This window comes from Trachypithecus francoisi, unplaced genomic scaffold, assembly GCF_009764315.1.
Source record: "Trachypithecus francoisi isolate TF-2019V2 unplaced genomic scaffold, Tfra_2.0 Lachesis_group7, whole genome shotgun sequence".
Taxonomy (NCBI): Eukaryota; Metazoa; Chordata; class Mammalia; order Primates; family Cercopithecidae; genus Trachypithecus; species Trachypithecus francoisi.
Genome location: NW_022681472.1, coordinates 25,241,842 through 25,263,729, shown reverse-complemented (window position 1 = coordinate 25,263,729; position 21,888 = coordinate 25,241,842). Strand labels below are relative to the sequence as shown.

Here is a 21,888-nt window from a genome sequence, read left to right as displayed (position 1 = left end):
TTATAACTACCTTATGGGTGAAAATTAAAATAAACAAATGTATGCAAACATTTTGCTGATACTTGGAACACAGTAAATGCTTAATAAAAGATTGCCATGGTTTATTATAATGGTCAGCAAACTTTTTATATAAAGGGTCAGATAGTAAATATCTTAAGCTTTGTGGGCTGTACCATGTCTGTTGCAGTTGCTCAACTCTGCCGTTTTGGTGTAAGTAGCCATACACAATACATAAATGAATCCATATAGCTGTTTTCTAATAAAACTGTATTTACCAGATCTGCTGGTAGTTTGTTAACCCTTGACTTGTTATAATAGTTTGGCCTATAAGAAGTCATCCTGAAGTACTAGGCAGATCAATCTTACAGAAAATGGGAGGGTTGCTTTACAAATACTGTCCTGTACATACATTCCTCAGAGATTATTGATATTCAGGATGTGTGAGGTGCCCCTGCAAGAAATGATATAGACATAAGAACAAATAAAACAAGTCCATTAGCCTGTAAAGGCCTCCTTCAAGTTAAAAAATACTGATTTGTCCTAAGTATATACAAAGATAGTACATTTGATGGCTGAAGCATTGGTAGCTGAATACTATAAAGGTACTACTAATTCCCAAAGATATGTTTAATTTTTTGCTTATTTTAATATGGATTCAATTAGAAAAACCTGAAAATATGAAAAGTTATTAGGAAAACACCAAAAAACCCCCATTGTAATTTCACTAACCTGAGCTAACAACTTTTAACACATGGATGCGTTTCCTTCTAGTCTATTTGTTTTTTTTTGTGACTCTTTGGAAGCATATTTTACAGACCATATTTACCTACTCTAAGTATACAACTCAGTGATGTAAATATATAGAGTTGTGCAACCACTTCCAGAATCCACTTTTAGATCTCTGGTCCTTCCTTTTGTTCCTGACATAAAATTGACATAAAATAAACTGTACATAATTAAATATACAATTTGAAATGGTTTAACACATATATGCACACACACACACCCATACATATATATAAATATGCAATAGTCCCTCATTGCCTGCAGGGAATACCCCCGAACCCTCAATGCATGCCTAAAACCTCATATAGATCTGAACCCTATATATACTGTCTTTTTCTATGTATACATACCTATAACAAAGTTTAATTTGCAAATTAGTCACAGTAGATTAACAACAAAAATAATAAAATGGAACAATTGCAAGAACATACTATAATAAAATTTATGTGAATGTGGTCTCTCTCTCAAAATATCTTATTGTACTTTACTCACCCTTCTTGTGGTGATGTGAGATAATAAAATGTCTATGTGATGAGATGAAGGGAGATAAATGACGTAGGCACAGTTGACAGTTGTGGACAGTTGACCTTCTAACGACACTCAGAGGAAGGACCGTCTGCTTCTGGCATCCAGTCATGACCACGTCGATGACTGGATGACAAGAGCAGACGATGTTGATGACTAACGCGTGGGTAATATAGACAGCGTCAGGACACGGGACAAAGGGAGGATTCACATCCCCGGTGGGGACAGAGCTAAACAATGTGAAATTTCACCAGGCTACTCAGAACGGAGTGCAATTTAAAACTTCAGAATTGTTGATTTCTGGAATTTTCCATTTAATATTTTTGGACTGCAGTTGGCTGTGGGTAACTAATATATCGAAAAGTGAAACTAAGAGTAAGTGGGGACTACTACTACCACCACGACCACACACACACACACACACACACAGAGACCCACACACCCACCTGAGTGAAGCCATCACCACAATCAAGATGGCAAATGGATCCAGATCCAACATTGCCAAGAGCGTTCTTGGGCCTGTTTTAAATCTCTCCTTCTGCCTGGCCTCCTCAGTCCCTGGGTAACACTGTTCTGGTTTCTTATTACTGTGGGATAGCTAAAGTTTCCTAGAATTTCATAAATTGAATCATCCAGTGTGTACTCTTTTATGTCTGCTTTCTTTCACTCAGCATAATTATTTTGAGATTTCTCCACATTTCAGCAACTATCGATAGTTCATATCTTTGTATTGCTAAGTAATATTCCATTGTATGACCATACTACAATTCGTTATCCTTTCATCTCTAGATAGATGTTTTGGATGTTTCCAGTTTTTCACTTTTTCAAATAAGGCTTCTATGAACATTTGTATGGACATTCGTTTTTATTTCTTTTATGATTATACCTGGGCATGGAATGGTTGAATCATGTGATATGTATATGTTCGACTCCGTAAGACACTACTGAAATGTTCTCCAAAGTGGTTGTACCAATTTTACATTCCCACCAGCAGGGTATGACATTCTAGTTTGCAGCACATCCTCAAGAACACTTGATATGGTCTGTCTTTTTAATTTTAACCATTCAAGTAGGTGTTTAGTGGTATTTCATTGTGGTTTTAATTTGCACTTTTCTGATGACTAATGATGCTGAATCTCTTTCATGTGCTTATTTTCCATTTATGTATCTTTTTTGGTAAAGTGCCTGTTCAGAAATATTTTCTACAATTGTTTCCTGCTAGATGTTTGTTTTTTCTGTGGTTTGTTTCTTTTTTTGAGACAGGGTCTCACTCTGTCGTTCAGGCTGGAGTGCAGTGGCATCATCACGGCTCACTGCAGCCTCAAACCCCTGGACTGAAGTGATACTCTCACTTCAGCCTCCCAAGTAGCTGGGACTACAGGTGCATGTCATCACGCTCAGCTAATTTTTGTATTTTTTGTAGAGATGGATTCTTGCTATGATGCCCAGGCTGGTCCTGAACTGAGCTCAAGCAATCTGCCAGCCTTGGCCTTGCAAAGTACTGAGATGACAGGTCTGAGCACCCAGCCAAGTCTTTTTTTGAAGGTTTATATAATCATGACCACATTATTAAAAAAATTTTGTATCCTTCATTTTCACTTAAATTTAAAAATAAATATTTCTTCAAGCTATAAAAACTCTTCATAAACATTAAAATTAATAGCCACATTGTGTCTCAAAATTTAGTTAACAATCACTTTATTATTAATGTTGTTTCTATTGTATACATAATATATTGATAAATGTTACTATGATATATATATATATATATATATATATCATAGTATATATATATATATATATGGGAATTACTGTCCAAAAGCTTGATCATGTAACTTTATACCAGCAGTGGATAAGAAAAACTAATTCACTGATTTTGTTTCTGCACTGAGTGTTATTTCAGTCTTTGTGAGTTTATTAAATTAGAATTGTGTCTCATTGTTTGCAACTTTTTTTCTTTTTCTTTTTTTGAGATGGGATCTTGGTCACCCAGGCTGGATTGCAGTGGCACAATCATGGCAAACTGCAGCCTAGTCTGCTGGGCTGGAGCCATCTTCCTGCCTCAACCTCCCAAGTAGCTGGGACTACAGGCATGCACCACCACACCTGGCTAATTTTTAATTTTTTTTGTAGAGAACTAGATCTCACTATGTTGCCCAGGTTGGTGTCCAACTCCTGAGCTCAAGTGATCTTCCCACCGTGGCCTCCCAAAGTGCTAGGATTATAAGCATGAGCCACTGTGTCCAGCTGCAGCTTCTATTTCTTTGATAACTCGTGAGATTAAAGTTTTTCATGAGTTCATTTATGTTTTGATAAGTCCCATCCATTTTCTGTTTGTGTTCTAAGGGGATTCATTCTTAACTTTTTATGAAAATGGTTTTGCTCCAAAATATACTTAAAAAAATTTGGCCTGATATTTTTCATGCCTTCCTGATAACACCCTGTGCTCCTTCTTGAGGATCTGATGAAGTGTATGGACAGTGGTCACTCACAGGTGGCAATCTGATTTTTTAAATTATTATACTTTAAGTTCTAGAGTACATGTGCACAAGGCGCAGGTTTGTTACGTATGGATACATGTGCCAATCTGATGTTTTAAAGCCACAGCACATTAAACCTGTTCCCCTTCCATGCCTCAGATGCTAATTAAGCGTAACTGGCTGCTTCTTATACATTTGTATGTTCCCTTTTAGGGAACACATTATTTTCTTAATAATTTTCAAATTACTTTGAAAATATTTCTAAAGGAAGTTAGTGAATTTCAACCAACGATTTCTCTCTATGGCAGTGAGGAGAAAGCTCTCCAAATCTACTGAAACCCTCCTCCCCTCTCATTTGTGACCTGAGGTGCTCTCTGGATGTTTCAGCAAAGTGATAGACTATTCCCTGACTGCCATGGCAGCTGTTCTTTTGCTGTCAGGCCTGTGTCAAAATAACGGAATCACTTAAAATAAAAAAATTGCTGCTCAAAATAACTGAGATCAAAGGCCTCTTATCTGCCTGTGCTTGTGAGTGAAAGGAATGAGTTGGAATAATTTTCTTTAAATACAGTGCTCTGGTGCTTTAAAGTACTTTGGCTATTTTTCGGGGAATATGCAAGTTGAAAGAGAGTTGGTATCACTGTTGCGGTATCGTGGTGATGCGTGTGGATTATTCTTCATGTCCTTTTGTTATTTGCAGTGCTGTGTCACCGAACGCATGCAAGAGGGTGGCCTTCTATCATTACGCCCCACACCAGGGTTAATAGTCATTTGAGGACTTAGGCATGTGCATAAAATGTTTTTCTGTGGCACCATCCTGGGTGCAGTCCCAGACCCTGAAACTGGACCTATATTAAGCTTGTAACCTTAAACCACTGTGGGCACAGTTCTCAGCAGGGTTCACTGCCGTGTGTGGCAGCTGAGAAAGTGGGTTACACACCAGAGGGAATATGGGGGAGCCATGGGCAATCAGCAGTGAGCTGGGGGTGGGGTGTGACTTGGAATCAGAGGGTGATAATTTAGAGACCAAGTTCAAATTGGTCAAAGGGAACAGTAAATCCAGGTCAGTTATAAGGAGACTCTGAGAACCCAGCAAACCCACTTGGAGATGGTGGTGGCCTGTGGAGGGCCTGGAGAAGGCATGAGTCAGGGATCTGTGACTGTAAAGCATAGGAACCAACTCTGTAAATCAAGGACTCTATTGGGGTGGGATTGAGGGAGGTATAGATGCTCGCTGTGACAGGGCAGCCCTGAGGGTCTAGCACCAGGAGCCTATGGATGACTCTTCAAGGCTCTGCTGTAAGGACGAAACTGCAACTGCTTCTGTTATTCACCCAAGATTCAAAGTCCATGTCTTCATCCCTTCTCCGTTCAATAAAGGCTTATTAGTGCTTACAATCAGCACTGCTTAGGCACTGATAATGCATCAGTGAGGAAAAACAGTCCTTGTTCTCAATGAGCTGACATTCCAGTGGGAAAGGCAGATAATGAACAAATATATAAAAGTATGCAGTGCAGTCATACGCATCTTAATGAAAATTGCAGCAGGGTGGGTGACAGCGGGATGGAAGCAGGTGGCAGGTGTAGATGTGTGGAATACAGTGGCTTCTGTAAGGGATAATATTTGGGCAGAGAGCTGGAAGAAGTAAGGGAGTGAGTGAGCCGTGGGCATCTGGGGAAAGATCTTCCAGGAAGAAGGGCATCTGAGTGGCCTGGGTTGGTCACCTGTCTTCTGATGAATCATGGAGGATGGGGCCCCATGAATGATGGGCTATCAAAATTGTGTGCAATAGGGGTGGCCCCCAAAGGAAAATGGAGTTGCTTTTACTATAGGAATTCAATAGGCAGAAAGAAAAGATGTCCACCACAGTTGAGGGTGGTCGTTCTTTCACTGAATTCTGCCCCAAAACAGAGAGAATGAATGAGAAGGGGAATTGTTTCCACTTCCAAGAGATGGGAACAGCAGGAACGAGGTGGACAGACAGGCCTTGGACAGCCTCTGGTACTGTGGACTCTCAATTGAATCCCAATGACTGGTGCAAAAGCAGAGAGGGAAGAGGGTATGGGAGGAAAGATACAAGTGTTCAGGAGAGCCAAAGACGAGTGCCCGGACTCCCCGTTCTAGATGCTGGAGCCTGCTCTCGATAGCACAGTGGACGTGACTTGTTCTTCTCCTGTCTTCTGAGAAACAACAGAAAACCATTTCCAAATGCCATCACGTGGTAGGGGAAGCCAGTTCTGTGCTACCATCACCCTCTAGGGCACTCAGAGAAGAGGGGCTGGCAACCTACACACAGCTGTGTATGCACCGAGGCCCCAAGATGGGACTAGGGTGCAGGTGGTGGTGGTCACTCTTCTCTGCCTCTCCCTGAGTGTGGTCAGTTGCAATTCCCTGAATATACCATGCACTTTCAAATCTGTGTGCCTTTGCCCACGTGTGCTGCTCAGCCTTTAGTGTCCAGGGTCAATGAAGCCTTCTCTGTCCTCCCTTCCCAACTAATTACAACGCATCCTTCCTTTCCCACAGTCCACAGCATATTATTGGTGCTTGTTGCACCTATTCACTGAACCTTGGATCATAGTGAGTTTTACATGTTTCCTTCCTGGAAGAAAACGCATCAGTTTGATTGACCTTTGCAATGACCCCTCCCTGTCCCAGTGCCTTGCATCACAGAGTGCATGGATGAGTGGATGATCTCTGAACTTGCAATGTGAATCCTTATTCAACCTTTTAGGGCATAAGGCCAGGAAGTAGGTGACTATGCAGCCCTACATGATGCTGGTTTTGACTGGGTCCCTCAGTTTCCCAGGACCAGGAAGGCCCATGTCTGCCTGGCTGACCACTGTTAGGAACTCCAGAGTCATTTCTTCTCCTTCCTTTTTCCTTTCCTTTCCTTTCCTTTCCTTTCTTTCCTTTCCTTTCCTTTCCTTTCCTTTCCTTTCCTTTCCTTTCCTTTCCTTTCCTTCCTTTCCTTTCCTTTCCTTTCCTTTCCTTTCCTTTCCTTTCCTTTCTTTCCTTTCCTTTCTCCTCCCTCCCTCCTTTTTCTCTTTTCTTTTCTTTCCTTTCCTTTTCTTTTCTTTTCTCTTTCTCTGTCACCCAGGCTGAAGTGCAGTGGTGCAATTATAGCTCACTGCAGCCTCAACCCCCATCACCCCACAGGCTGGAGGGATCCTTCCACTTCAGCCTCCTAAATAGCTGGGACTAGAGACATGTGCCACCACACCTGGCTAATTTTTAAACTTTTTGTAGAGACGAAGACTCACTGCGTTGCCCAGGGTGGTCTTCAACTCCTGAACTCAAATGATCCTCCTGCCTTGACCTCCCAAAGTGCTGGGATTATATGCCAGAATCATTTCTTGTGATTCAGGGGCATAGGTTTCCAGGCAGGTTGAATTATTTAATATAGATTTTAGAGTTCAGAGAGTTGTTCCCTGAGGTTGCAGCTGACTTCGTGGAACAACCCTGTTTGAGATAATCCCTGATGCAGACTTATTGGGTTTTTGTGGTGAAGAGGGAGAAGCATCTCTGAATTCTGCCAGGAATGGGGGCGGCAGCCTTGATAAGTGGTGAAGTAGCTCCCAGAGAATGTTGCAGGGTGCAATTTCTCCCCATCTCTGGAGCAGCCATTGAGAAGGTCAACCCATAGGACCCTCCCCAGGGCCAGGCTGGAGCTGAATAAAGAGCCCTCTGGCTCGTCTTAGTGTCAGCAGTTATTCATCAGAGAACTTGGATTAGAACTCACATTTCTCATTACTGGATAATGTGAGAGAGCAAGCATAGGTTCCAGCTAATCCAACATGCCATGTGCCGAGTGAGCTCGAGTCCTGGAGAGAATGAACTCTAAGCCTCTCAGGCTACCATCCTTCACCCACTGGAAAAGCTCGAGGGGCAGCTGGGGCAGCAGCGACAGAGACCTCTGGGCGAGATATGCCCAGAAGAGGTGTGATGCTGCGCCCAGCTTCTCATGAGCCATCACCAAAACTGATCACAAAATAAGCACCGCGTAAGAGAAGAGTAAGATAAACACTCTTAAACAAGATAATGTAAGAAGACTAAAAAGGAAAGAAAAACCATTCAGCACTAAAAATAAGGTAAAATTAAGGAATATAACAAAGGTTTAAAGTTCAAAATCAAGATAATTGCTACAAATAAATTTAGCCTCATACGAACAGCACTAAAAAAGTAGGCAAACTTAAAAGTATGAGAAATAGAAAGTAAGAACACATTCAAAAGAAAAACATGAAAGTTAATTTTTAAAATATAACACCCCATGAAAATGTTTTAAAAGATAAAATACATTTAAAATGATGTAAGATCAGGTGGGGTGTGGTGGTTGACACCTGTAATCCCAGCACTTTGGGAGGGTGAGGTGGGCAGATCACTTGAGGTCAGAAGTTCAAGACCAGCCTGGCCAACATGGTGAAATCCCATTTCTAGTAGAAATGCAAAATTAGCCGGGCATAGTGGCAGAAGCCTGTAATCCCAGCTACTCAGGAAGCTGAGGCAGGCGAATCAGTTGAACCTGGGAGGCGGAAGTCGCAGTGAGCCAAGGTTGCACCACTGCACTCCAGCCTGGGTGACAAGAGTGAAACTCCATCTGAAATAAAATAAAATAAAATAAAATAGTAAGATCAAAAGCTAAAAGTGAAAGAGAGATTAGAGTATAATAAAGGTTAAATCTGCAGGAGAAAGTTAAAAATGTGATGGTAAATGGGATTAAAAATAGCAGTTAATGTGCTTTAATGTCAAAAGCAGAAGTGATCATAGAATAAGGGGAAGAGTCATTTAAGAAGAAAATTAAATACAAGTTCTGGTAAGGTCCAGGATCTTGGGGCAGATCAGTACAGGAAACACTGTGGGGGGCAGGCAGCGAGGAGGCAGCTAGGAAGCTGTGGCAGGGCCAGGTTTCTAGAGAGCTGCCTCTCGGCTGGGGCAGCTGTGATGTCCGAGGCCAGGGTGAGCTGGGGAGCTGGCTTTCCCTTATGGAAGGCGGCCTTTTTGGAAGGGTCTGAACATATCAGAAGCCCTTCCCATCATAAGCTGTGGCTTCTTAACTCCACGAAAGTACACAGCTGAGCTGGGAATGATTTGCGGCAGGGGTGGGGTGTGTATATGTGGGTGGGGGTCGCAATCTTTACGTTGGGATCTGCTTCATTAAAAAAAATGTAACTAACTAATTAATTAATTATAAAATAATAAAGACGGAGTCTCACTCTGTTGCCCAGGCTAGTCTTGAACTCGTGGGCTCAAGTGATCCTCCCACTTCAGCCTCCCGAAGTGTTGGGATTACAGGTGTGAGATACCATGCCCGGCCAGGATCTGGTTCTTTGCAGCATATACATAATAAAGCTCCAAATAGGTCATACAATCTTCAGAGCAATAATCTCAGCTAGATATTTGTAACAGCATAAAGCTGGCATCCATAGGGGATTATTCTATGACGTAGCAGATAACCACATCATGAGGCACCATTTAGACACAACAGATGTTATAGAAGAATACTTACTAATACAGAAAAAGCTTGAGATAGTTACACGAAAAAACAACTATAGAACAATAATTACTGTGTAATTCTAACTATTTAAAAAGTTTATACAGTAGATGAACATATGAATAGTACAAAATATTTATTGCTATTGTTAATATGGTATTATTTGGGTAGTAGAGATTATGCTGATTTTTTAAAATTATTTTTTGTGCTCTTGAGAGTTCTCCCTAGATGAATCCATCTTATATTTAGTAATCATTAGGAAAAACCCTAAAGTTTAATTTAAAATAATTATAGAAACAGGCATAGACACGCACGTGTTCAACTCCAGAAAGATACCTTGCACTGGTCCTTCTGCAAGGAAAGAGAGGCTGGATGTTCTCTTTCCCAACTTCCATCTCCCCAGCCTGTCACAAAAACCAGTTCCTGAATCAAAAATAGTGACTCCAGAAGAGATAACTTAATTTTTTTTTTTTTTTTTGAGGCGGTGTCTCGCTCTGTCGCCCGGACTGGAGTGCAGTGGCCGGATCTCAGCTCACTGCAAGCTCCGCCTCCCGGGTTCACGCCATTCTCCTGCCTCAGCCTCCCGAGCAGCTGGGACTACAGGCGCCCGCCACCTCGCCCAGCTAGTTTTTTGTATTTTTAGTAGAGACAGGGTTTCACCGTGTTAGCCAGGATGGTCTCGATCTCCTGACCTCGTGATCCGCCCGTCTCGGCCTCCCAAAGTGCTGGGATTACAGGCTTGAGCCACCACGCCCGGCCAGAGATAACTTATTAAGATAACCTAAAGGTGTTAAGTATGTCATGTATTAAATAATGTATGTATGTGATCTACACAAAATTAATATTTAATAATATCTATTAGAGAACTAATAGGTAATTATTCAACATAAAAATCCAACTTAGTATTTCTTCAATGTTTATTATATTAAGCATGTTACATGCATCATCTTATTAGGGTTCAGAGAGAGTAACTTTTGACACGGCACAGGTGTGGGTGCGGGGGTCTGATCTAATCTGAGGATGTTCACTTCAGTGCTTCCTGTGTCAATAGTTCAGTATTTTAGGTTTTGGGGCAGATTCAGAAAAGTGTGATTCATGTTGCCTGCCCTCAAAGTCTGTCTAACCTAGCTGGAAAGATGAGAAAAAGTGGTGAATGGGTGTGTAGTGATAATACAACAACATAATACAGTGGCTAGTGCAGGTAATACTTGATGTGAGCCCCTAGGACAGACATTCCTGTGGCCTGTGTGGGTCAGGCGAGGCCTCAATGAAGCACTGGGCTTTCAAGGATGGGGAGTGTAGCCCATATGGGTCACTGAGCTAGCTCTAGGTCAAGTGTACATAGGATGTTCTGGAGAAAGAATGACCATGGGACCAGCAGACCCTGGGGACTCGGTCAAGCCTGAAGGGATGGTACCACAAGATGCCAGTTTGCTGACTGAGTGAACGAGGTGGAAGCACAGTCAGGAGAGAAATCATGTCTGAGGCCGAGGGAGGCAGGCTGTGGTCAAGGTGAGGACAGACATGTTAGATGAGCAGTGAAGTGATAGCAAGAGAAGGGAAAGAGGAATGATATGGTTGCAGGTGGGTTGGTATCTGCTAGGGACTGAATTGTGTCCCCCAAGGATTCATATGTCGAAGCCTTGACCTCCAGTATGATTGTATGTGGAGAGGGAGCCTATAGGGAGGTTGTTAAGGTGAGATGAGGTCATGTGCCTGGTCCCAAATCTATAAAGTCCTTATAAGAAGAGGAAGAGACGCCAGAATGCTCTCTCCCTGCTTGTGTAGGGAGAGGAGGACGCAGCAAGAAGGTAGTCATCCACAAGCCAGGAAGAGAGGCCTCCTCAGAAGGCAGTGCTGATGGCACCTTGATCTTAGACTCCACCCTCTTAAACTGAGGAAATCAATGTCAGTTTCTTAAGCCACCCAGTGTGTGGTATTTTATCATGGCAGCCTGAGATGACCAATACAGTCTAAATCTATATAAGTCTAAGTCTGTGACTATGAGCAAATAATGAAATAACAGGCATTCCTTTGATGTGTAACCTGTACATCTTGCCAAGGTTGGGAGGAGGTACATCCAGACAAAGGTGGAACCAGAGACATAGGATAAGAAATAAGGGGCATGGTCATTCTTTTGATCATGGTATGTAATCAGTCCACAAAAAAGTTATATTGAATGCCTCCCATGTCCAAAGAGGCAAGGTCTTACTCCGTTGCACAGGCTGAAGTGCAGTGGAATGATCATGACTAATGCAGCCTTGACCTCCCAAACTCAGGTGATCCTCCCACTTCAGCCGGGACTACAGGTTTGTGCCACCATGCCTGGCTAGTATTTGTATTTTTGGTGGAGATGGGGTTTTGCCGTGTTGGTCAGGCTGGTCTCCAACTCCTGACCTCATGATCCACCTACCTTGGCCTCCCAAAGTGCTGGGATTACAGGCATGAGTCACCGTGCCCGGCCTAAAACAGCTTATTCTTATATAGCCTGTGTGCCAGGCTATTATGTACCTGTGTCCACATGCTTTACACGTATTAGCTCCTTTCATGCCTATGATAACCCTGTGAGTCAATACTTCTACCATCTCAGCTTTAGAGATGAGGAAATGGGCTCAGAGAGCTTAAGCAACTTGCTCAATGTCCTAAGATTGTTGAGAATTGGAGCTGAGATTTGAACACATGATTTTGGAGTTTGTGCTTTATCCACTATGTAGTACTAGGTAGGATGTGATTCCTGCTGTCAAGGATGCAGAGCTTCTTGAAAAGATAGGAGATGACTATTTGACAGGATAAATAGAAATAAAAAGTAGGGCACATTTAATCTCAAATGAATGGAATGATTTAGCGTGCTCTCAGAGGGGAGTGGGCACTCCGTTGCCTGTAAGATAATCCAATGGGGTGCAGGAAGGACAGATTGGAGCTTCTATTTGTATTTATATTATTGGTTCCTTGAATAGCCCAAACTTCCAAGTTCTTCATCAAAAGAGAAAACCAATGACGGTGTAATCAGATCTGATGGGATACGGTCAAAAAACATGAATTTATCAACTTCACCGCATGAAATATGGGTTGATAGCTGCTGTTCTTAGCTAAGATGTCAGGAGCTGGTGTACACTGAGGAAGAGCTTCATCATGACATCTACTACTATTCATGACAGTAGAGTGTTCACTGGCTGCATGGGAGCAGTGAGAGTAACGAGCGTGTGAGTGCAGAGGGCTGTGTGCCTCCTCCACTTGCAGGGCACTGGGGACACAGCAGTGAGCACCACTGATAAGCATCTCTTGAGGAGCTTATGTTCCAGTTGGAGAAGACAGATGATAAGAAAGAAGGACAAAGGAAATATGTAGTGTTAGATGGCGATACATACTAAGGAGAAAAATAAAGTGGGAAAAGGGATGGTAAGAATTGGGGAAAGAGTCTTTAATTTTTAAATAAGGTGGCCACGTCAGGAGTCAGTGAGAAGGAACTGTTTGAGTAACTACCTGGAGGGAGGGAGTGAAGGAACCATGTGGCCACGTTGCAGGAAAGAGCGTTCAACACACACACACACACACACACACACACACACGTGCACACAGAGCAACTGCTAAGACCCTAAGGCGGAGACGTGCCTGGAAGATTAAAGAACGAAGAGACCAGTATGACTGGAGCCTAGGGAACAGGGAGTGATGAGAGGCGAAGTGGGGAGGTAAAGGAGAGGCTGCAAATGTGTCGGCAGGTCCCTGTAGCTACACGTGGGTTTCGGGCTGCGAGTGGGATGGGAAGGCACAGGAGGATGTGAGCCAAGAAGTGACATGATCTGGCTCATGTTTCTAGAGGATATTAAGGCTGCTGTGTTGAAATACATTGTAGGGAAGTAAGGGCAGAAGCCAGGAGACCAGCTGGAAGGCCTAGGGTAATTTTCCAGATGAGCCTGGACCAGAGTATTAGCTATGGAGGTGAGGAGAAGGGGCTGGATGCTGGATATAATTTGACGGGAGAACCAAGAGGATTTACTGATGCATTCGAAGTGAGCTGTGAGAGAGAGACTGATAGTACCTACACATCACACAGAAAACACTTCCATTCGAGATAAATGCTTAAAACCGTTTGCTTCTAGAGATGCATGATGGAGTGTGAAGGCTGCTAGAATAGACAAAAAAGAGTCTACAGGGATTCTGAGGAGAAAGGCCACTCAGAGGAAGACAGTCGGGGTGGACTTGATTGGATTTTGAAGAATGGGTAGGATCCAGAGAGTTGGAAAGGCCCAGGCAGGGTATGGTGAGGTCAGCAAAGGAAGGGACCTGGTTCCTCCTAGGCCTGTGCTGATCATGGAGCCTGGAGTACAGGCTTTAGATCTTACAGTGTTAAGATAGAATGGTGGCAGGAGGCCAGTTTGTCCGGCACTTGAACTCCAGTTGGGGCAGTTTAGACCTTTACCTTCAGTCAGTAGGAATGACTGGGAGTTTTTGACTGGGGGAGTTGAGTGGTACAGGTTGGCTTCAACAATTTGCTTCTCTTGTAAGCTCTGACTGAGAACCATTGGTTAATCCACTAATGTTAGTGCAGTAACCAGAAAGGCTTCTTCGAGCCAGAAATACTTCTTCCCAGAGAATGACTTATTTGCTAAATGGGACCGGGTCAAGAATTATATATGTATATGTGCCTCTGTGTGTGTGTATATATATATATATATATATAATAAGAAATGTGTATGTGTGTATATATATATAATACACACACAGAGTAATATACATATACACACATTCTTATATAACTGTAACATACAGTTATATATTCATATGTATACATATATAATTGCAATATACAGTAATATATACACATATACACACATACGTAGGTGTATATGCGTATGTGTGCCTGTGTGTGTGCATGTGTATATGTATCTAAATACACACAGGCACACATATACATACATATACATACACAGGCACACATATACATACATATATATACACACAGGCACATAGATATATATGGGAATGATTCCATTGGACTTGCTTGCTATATAATAGAAATAAATGTTTCTGGTTACACTGACAAATTTTAAAAAGCTTTATCTATATTTTAGAGAGTAGGCCGGGCGCGGTGGCTCAAGCCTGTAATCCCAGCACTTTGGGAGGCCGAGATGGGCGGATCACGAGGTCAGGAGATCGAGACCATCCTGGCTAACACGGTGAAACCCCGTCTCTACTAAAAAAATACAAAAAAAACTAGCCGGGCGAGGTGGCGGTGCCTGTAGTCCCAGCTACTCGGGAGGCTGAGGCAGGAGAATGGCGTGAACCCGGGAGGCAGAGCTTGCAGTGAGCTGAGATCTGGCCACTGCACTCCAGCCTGGGTGACAGAGCGAGACTCCGTCTCAAAAAAAAAAAAAAAAAAAAAAAAAAAATAGAGAGTAGTTAGGGTTTTTTTTGGTGAATGCTATTTAATGAATTTTCCTCTCACTGGATAATTGTGTGTCTGGCCAATACACATCCTACACAATTCCACTTGCCACTCCAAGATGTTATCCTCAGGTGCCCCTGGCAAAAACAGTATGGCGGAAATACCCTTTTCCCTGTCTGTGTTTGTAAGATAGCCTCTTTCATGCCAGAAGAACTATTTTGGGAGAATGATTCATGTCACATTTTGGCCTCATTACAGTTTTAAGTTGTAAATGATGCCGGTTTGCCTGGAGGTGTACACATAAGTGTTATCTTCATATGCATATGGGAATACCTGTAACAGAAAAAGTACTTTCTATTCTTGAGTTACAGTCTAGGCTATAAACAAAGAGATTAACAAGATCTTTATCAAAATTCTAATTTTATTGATGAGAAGGATACTTCCAAAGAGTACCAATTACTTGTGGCTCTGCCTCCATTCTCCATTTCCAATCACAGATGGAGAGTCAAAGAACTTAATGTCTTATTGTTATGAGCAGATGATTCTATAAAATAAACACTGTGCTTTCTCTTTTGAAATAGTGTGAAGAGTGAGAGCAGGTGTTAAATTACTGTCTTGCTGTTTGTGGTTAAAAGTAAAGGAGGTACAAAAATCATTCAAAGTGTATGTAGGTGTGAATGATAAAGTAAGGTGAAGCCATTCTAATTATTCCAGTTTGCTTTCTGGTAACTTTAAAGGATATGGTAAAGCTTCCTTATTTACTCAGTGGTTAACAATGTATGACGACACTGGAAATGAGGAACACTTAATGTCTGAGTTCGTTACCAGGCCTTGTAAACAACAGTGCCTTAAAAGTGTTTATTGGCTGGGTGTGGTGACTCACATCTGTAATCCCAGCACTTTGAGAGGCTGAGGTGGGTGGATCACGAGGTCAGGAGTTCGCGACCAGCCTGGCCAACATGGTGAAACCCTGTCTCTATTAAAAGTACAAAAATTAGCCCAGCACGATGGCAGGCACCTGTAATCCCAGCTACTGGGGAGGCTGAGGCAGGATAATCGCTTCAACCGGGGCGGCAGAGGTTGCAGTGAGCCAAGATCATGCCACCGCACTCCAGCCTGGGCGACAAAGAATCCGTCTCGGCGGATCACGAGGTCAGGAGATCGAGACCATCCTGGCTAACACTGTGAAACCCCGTCTCTACTAAAAAATACAAAAAACTAGCCGGCGAAGTGGCGGGCGCCTATAGTCCCAGCTACTCCGGAGGCTGAGGCCGGAGAATGGCGTAAACCCGGGAGGCGGAGCTTGCAGTGAGCTGAGATCCGGCCACTGCACTCCAGCCCGGGCGACAGAGCAAGACTCCGTCTCAAAAAAATAAAAAAAAATAAATAAATAAAAATAAAAAAAAAGAATCCGTCTCAAAAAAAAAAAAGGTATTTATTGATTTGTCACTAGATAACTGAGTTCAAATAGGAAAAAATTAGGTTTGGAATGTGGCTAGATTTTTCTATGATTCTCAAGGAATTACATACCCTATCTTAAAATTTTAAAATTGACAAAATATTACTTATTTTATAATTTTAAATTATAAAAGTGAAAATTGAAAAATGAATAATTAAATATGCTAATGAATTTGTTGTTGTTTGCTATACATCCTTTTTTTTTTTCTTTTGGAGTCTTGCTCAGTTTCCCAGCCTGGAGTGCAGTGGTGTGATCTTGCCTCACTACAATCTCTGCCTACTAAGTTCAAGTGATTTTCCCACCTCGGCCTCCCGTGTAGCTGGGATTACAGGTGCACATCACCATGCCCGGCTGATTTTTGTATTTTTAGTAGAAATGGGATTTCACCATGTTGGCCAGGCTGGTCTCAAACTCCTGACCTCAAGTGATCCACCTGCCTCAGCCTCCCAAAGTTCTGGGATTACAGGCGTGAGCCACCGTGCCTGGCCTATATGCTCATTTTGATGGCAAGTTTTTTGGATACAGTGACAACCTTTTTGATCCACTGACAGTGAGACATACTTTCCCCACTCCCTTGGGCATGTGCTTTAAAAAATTATTTTCTGGTTCATCTGTGGTTGGTGCTTTCCATTTGGAACTTTTGACCCATGCCATTTAGGCAGATTCATTCATATTTGAATAAGATTCTTCAATTAACAGTAAACCGAATGCATTGTAACATCTTATTTAATTCTAAAGTGGTGGTTTGAAAAAATATTAGCAATTTGAGGACACTTAAGCAGTTTTGTCAATTCAGCTGAATTCAGCCTCATAGCAAAATCTGGCCTTGAATTCCCTCATCCTGCTAGAATCTTCTAGCTATGATGAGTGACACCTACTTTTTTCTTTTTTTTTCTTTATCTTAGACATAAAAAAAAAATCTTCTCTTGGTTATTCAGTGACTGCCTCATTAACTAGCCTGGGTCTCTACTTCTAGAAATTAAAATTTAGTGGTTCTGGAGTGGGGCCCAAACACCTATATTAAAAAACAGGGTTGGGTGCCGTGGCTCATGCCTGTAATCCCAGTACTTTGGAAGGCCGAGGTGGGTGGATCATGAGGTCAGGAGATCGAGACCATCCTGGCTAACAGGGTGAAACCCCATCTCTAAAACTACAAAAAACTGGCCAGGTGTGGTTGCGGGCGCCTGTAGTCCCAGCTACTCGGGAGGCTGAGGAAGGAGAATGGCGTGAACCCGGGAGGCGGAGCTTGCAGTGAGCTGAGATTGCTCCACTGCACTCCAGCCTGGGCGACAGAGCGAGACTGTCTCAAAAAACAAACAAACAAACAAAACAAAAGCCACCAAAAAAGCTCTCCCAATGATTCTGATGCTCTAAGAGGACAATGGGTAAATAAAGGGCAAGCTTCAAAACCAAGATGTAAACATGGACACAAATCTCCGAAGGTCCCCTTTTTTGAAAGTTAACTGGATTGAACTGTGACGTGTCTATGGTATGACAGTGAAATGAGAGAACTCCTAACATGTAATGAAATGTCGCTGTATTTCACATTTCCCCTTCTGTCTTCTCAGCCATCATGTATGTCATGGGAGCACTTGGCCCTGCAGTGGGATATTTATTAGGTGGACTTCTTATTGGTTTTTATGTTGATCCCAGAAATCCTGTTCACCTTGACCAGAATGACCCTCGTTTCATTGGAAACTGGTAAGTTCTGTTCTCTAATTTTTAAATTTCACTTCTTACTAACAATAGCTAAAATAATAGTACATTTGTATTTAAAAATTTTCCAATAGGGAGACAAAAAATAGCTGAAAGGTGTCTGGGAAGGAACAGGCAGGATAATAACATCCCAAAGACAGCGACATCCTAATCCTCAGAACCTGTGAATATGTTATCTTACATGGCAAAAGGGACATTGCAAATATGATTAAGGACTCTGAGATTATTTTAGATGACCTGGGTGGGCCCAACGTAATCAAAGGAAAGAGCGAGGCAGGAGGGCAAGAATCAGAGAAGAAGATTTGCTGATTGAAGCACAGGTTGGAGTGATGTGCCTTGAAGATGGAGGGAGGGGCTGCAAGCAAAGAATGCAGGTGGACTCTAGAAGCTGGAAAAGCAAGGAAATGGGCTCTTCCCCAGCCTCCTGAAGGCACACAGCCCTTTCAACCATTTTACACTTCTGACCTCCACAACTGTCACATGAATCAGATTGTGGTCCTGAAGCCACTTCTTATAGCAGGGAGCTTATACAGAGGGTTTGGGGACACTGGCTTAATCTGCATTCTTTAGGTTTGGGGTGCTTCCTTTATAGCAGAGTGAAGGAAAAGGACTGCTTTGGCTGTGTGGGGACTTTCCTGCTGACTTTAATCATACCTTTCAGTATCTTTTCTGTGCTTTAAAAAAAAATACATTGTTTTCACTTTCTTATTGTATTTGTGTGTCTGCTTTACAACCCTCTCCCACTGCCTGGAATGCCAGTCCTGCTTTTCCATTGCCACACTCTCAGTGACCCTTTTTTCTTTCTAATATTTTGTTTCCTCACGTGTGCCAGAGATTTAGCTGCTTTCTCGCTTCCTAGGACTTAACTGTCCTGCAAAATAAGTAATGCTTAGGACTCAGAATGAGAACTTCAACTTTGGATGTTATGTTATTTATCCAAATAACAGAGTCATGTTTGAGTTCTTGCAGTCCTCAACTTGAACATGATAAGTTATTTTTTACAATTGCAAGCACTAACTGAAAATATTGGTGTCCTGAATTCATTTCATGTGGGTTAGCAATATATATACATTGATAAGGCATTTTCACTTTATAGTAAAGAGAATACTTCAGTATTAGAAAAGATACGTGTCAAGTAATTACTCACTTTTTTTTGGAACATAGACACATATGGAGAAAGTAATTAGTCTCTAAAGAGTGTCTTAGAGTACTTCGTTTTCTCTGTGTTTCATTACATGATAATAACATTATAACTCTGAGGTTGGTAGGAATAATGTTTAACACTATTGATTTTCAAAGCAGCTAACAGATATTAGTTGTTATACACACTTCCTATTTTCATAAGTAATGCTCTTTGAAGTTGGAAGTGTTATGTCTGGTAGAATTTTTAAATCATACAGAAAGGAGTTCCCCTGTCAGCGTTAGGGAAGTAACACAGGAGTTTTAAGTTCTTGACTCATAGTGAAATTTTTGATCTTGTCTGTTTTCTTTCCAGTTCTGAAATAAATCAGAGTAGAGACTTTTTTCATTGTCAGAAAACCAGATTAATTAACTCTATTTATGAACATCCAGCATATGTTCTGTGTTCTATTTAGAGGTCCTTAAGGAGGGCACAGTGACAGGGAAACATCTGGAGGGAAAGATGGGGAGAACCAACTCGGGTAGGGAGAAGGAGGGAAGGCAGGAGCTTCAGTCTTACCAGTGCTTTATGCTGTCTTTTGAACTGTTTTTAGGAGACCTTAGTCCATTTGGCAGCAAAATTGAGAGATGAGGGCTGGGTATGGTGGCTCACGCCTGTAATCCCAACACTTTGGAAGGCCAAGGCAGGTGGATCACTTGAAGGTCAGGAGTTTGAGATCACCCTGGCCAATGTGGCGAGCCTCCATCTCTACTAAAAATACAAAAAATTAGCCAGGTGTCATGGCGCCTGCCTGTAGTCCCAGCTACTCGAGAGGCTGAGGCAGGAGAATCACTTGAACCTGGGAGGCGCAGGTTGCAGTGAGCCAAGATCGCGCCATTGCACTCCAGCCTGAGTGACAGAGTGAGACTCTATCTCAAAATAAATAAATAATAAATAAATAAAATTGAGAGATGAAGAGTATAGACCCTGAAGCCATATTCCCCTGGGTTTAAACCCTGGTCTGCCACCTAATACCTATGTGACCTTGGGGAAGTTACTCTGTGCCTCAGTTTTTATAATCCATAAAAGAAGGTAGTTATGGTACTTATTATCATAGGGTCGTTGTGAGGAATGAATGAGTTTACATGTCTGGCACTCTAAGTTGTTCCTGCTGTACAGTATGTGTTGGCTATTCAGTCCTTTGAATTTAATCAGCACTGAAGTAATTTTACCCATTTTTATTTTTATTTTTTTTATTTTTTATTTATTTATTTTATTTATTTATTTATTTATTTTTTTTGAGGCGGAGTCTCGCTCTGTCTCCCGGACTGGAGTGCAGTGGCCGGATCTCAGCTCACTGCAAGCTCCGCCTCCCGGGTTTACGCCATTCTCCTGCCCCAGCCTCCCGAATTTTACCCATTTTTAATGGCTCAATGTTAGTTCTACACATGATAAAGACTGTCAATATAGAAATATATAATGAGGGTCTATTTAAACACGAATTTGAGTTTTATTGAGTAACTGCTTGTAACAGACTTCTACCTTGAACAAAGACAGTTATTTGATGCAATGTTATTTTATATGATGTCTAGCAGCAGTGATAAGTTTTCAATAGGTATATGATGAGAGGGAGAAGATGGAAGGAAGGAATGAATAATGCTAAAATGTATTGGGTGCTTATTTTATGTCCAGCATTATACTAAGCCCTACAAACGTTCCCATTTAAGCCTTGTAACAACCATAGGTAGTCACTGGTATTATGTGCATTTTGCAGCTGAGGAAATTGATGTTCAGGGAGTTCAATAATTTTCCATAGGCCTCAGAGTCAGTGAGAGCTGGGAAAAGAAACTGACTCCAGAGCAGAGCTCTCAGTCCATTCTCTTACTGGCCCCCTTAGTGAATGGTCTCTGAGTCATGGTTCATGAAAGGGATTTAGGTAGCTTGGCTTTTCAAGTGTAGCTATTATTGATGTGTCTTTTTCCAACATGTACTGCACACTTTCTTGTCTCATTCAGCTTTTCTCAGAGTCCTCTTTAGCATCATTATTATATCATGGTTGTATCGATGTTATTTGAGACTGTTGCAGAATGTGAGTCGGTTTGCTCTGCTTTGAAGTGACCCCACACTTTAATATTATTTTTGTATTATTTTTGTTTATTTGCTATATTTCTCCCCTTCCTGTTACGCACCTTCACTTTGGGCTATTACAAGTAAATTTTTAATGTTTGCATATAATTTTAAGTCAATGGCTGGGGCTGGGATGGGCAGGGAGGCTGAGTGCAATGCTATGTAAAAAGCATGCCGGGTGCGGTGGCTCACACTTATAATCCCAGCAGTTTGGGAGTCTGAGGCGGGCAGATCACTCAAGCCCAGGAGTTCAAGACCAACCTGGGCAACATAGTGAGACCCCCCCCACTTCTCTATAAAAAAATAAAAAATTAGCCACTGCGCCTGTAGTCCCAGCTATTTGGTAGGCTGACATGGAAGGATCACTTGAGCTCGGGAGGTCAAGGCTGCCGTGAGCCATGATTGTACCACTGCACTCCAGCCTGGGCGACAGAGTGAGGCACTGTCTCTAAAGAAAAAAAATCAAAATAAATAAATAAATAAATTAAAAAGCAAAGCAACCACACAAAACTAGCTATCATGAACCAATTGCTAATTTGGGGACAGACATTTTATGACGTCCATCATAACATTATCTTATTTAATTTCGATGATCCCCAAACATACTTATGACCCCTCTTGTAGATAAGAAGGCCAATTTGGAAAAGCAAAATAATTTTCCCAGGATCCTATAGTAAGCAAGTGGTAAAGACAGGATACAAACCCAGGTCTGTCTGAAGCCACAGCCCATGAGTTGTCCCCTACACTACACTGTCTGCCCTCTTCTGGAGAGAGTATGAGAGCTCAGGAAGCTGCAG

General features: G+C 42.0%; 1 protein-coding gene across 4 annotated transcripts in view; it reads left to right on the top strand.

Moving 5' to 3' along the window:
* Positions 1-21,888, top strand: part of SLCO5A1 (solute carrier organic anion transporter family member 5A1) — a 163,980-nt gene that overhangs the window by 50,329 nt on the left and 91,763 nt on the right. For all 4 annotated transcript variants that reach the window (XM_033202419.1, XM_033202417.1, XM_033202418.1 and 1 more), the window contains one exon: positions 17,697-17,829. In XM_033202419.1, coding sequence (XP_033058310.1) covers positions 17,697-17,829 — 133 coding nt within the window. The remainder of the gene's footprint in view (positions 1-17,696; positions 17,830-21,888) is intronic.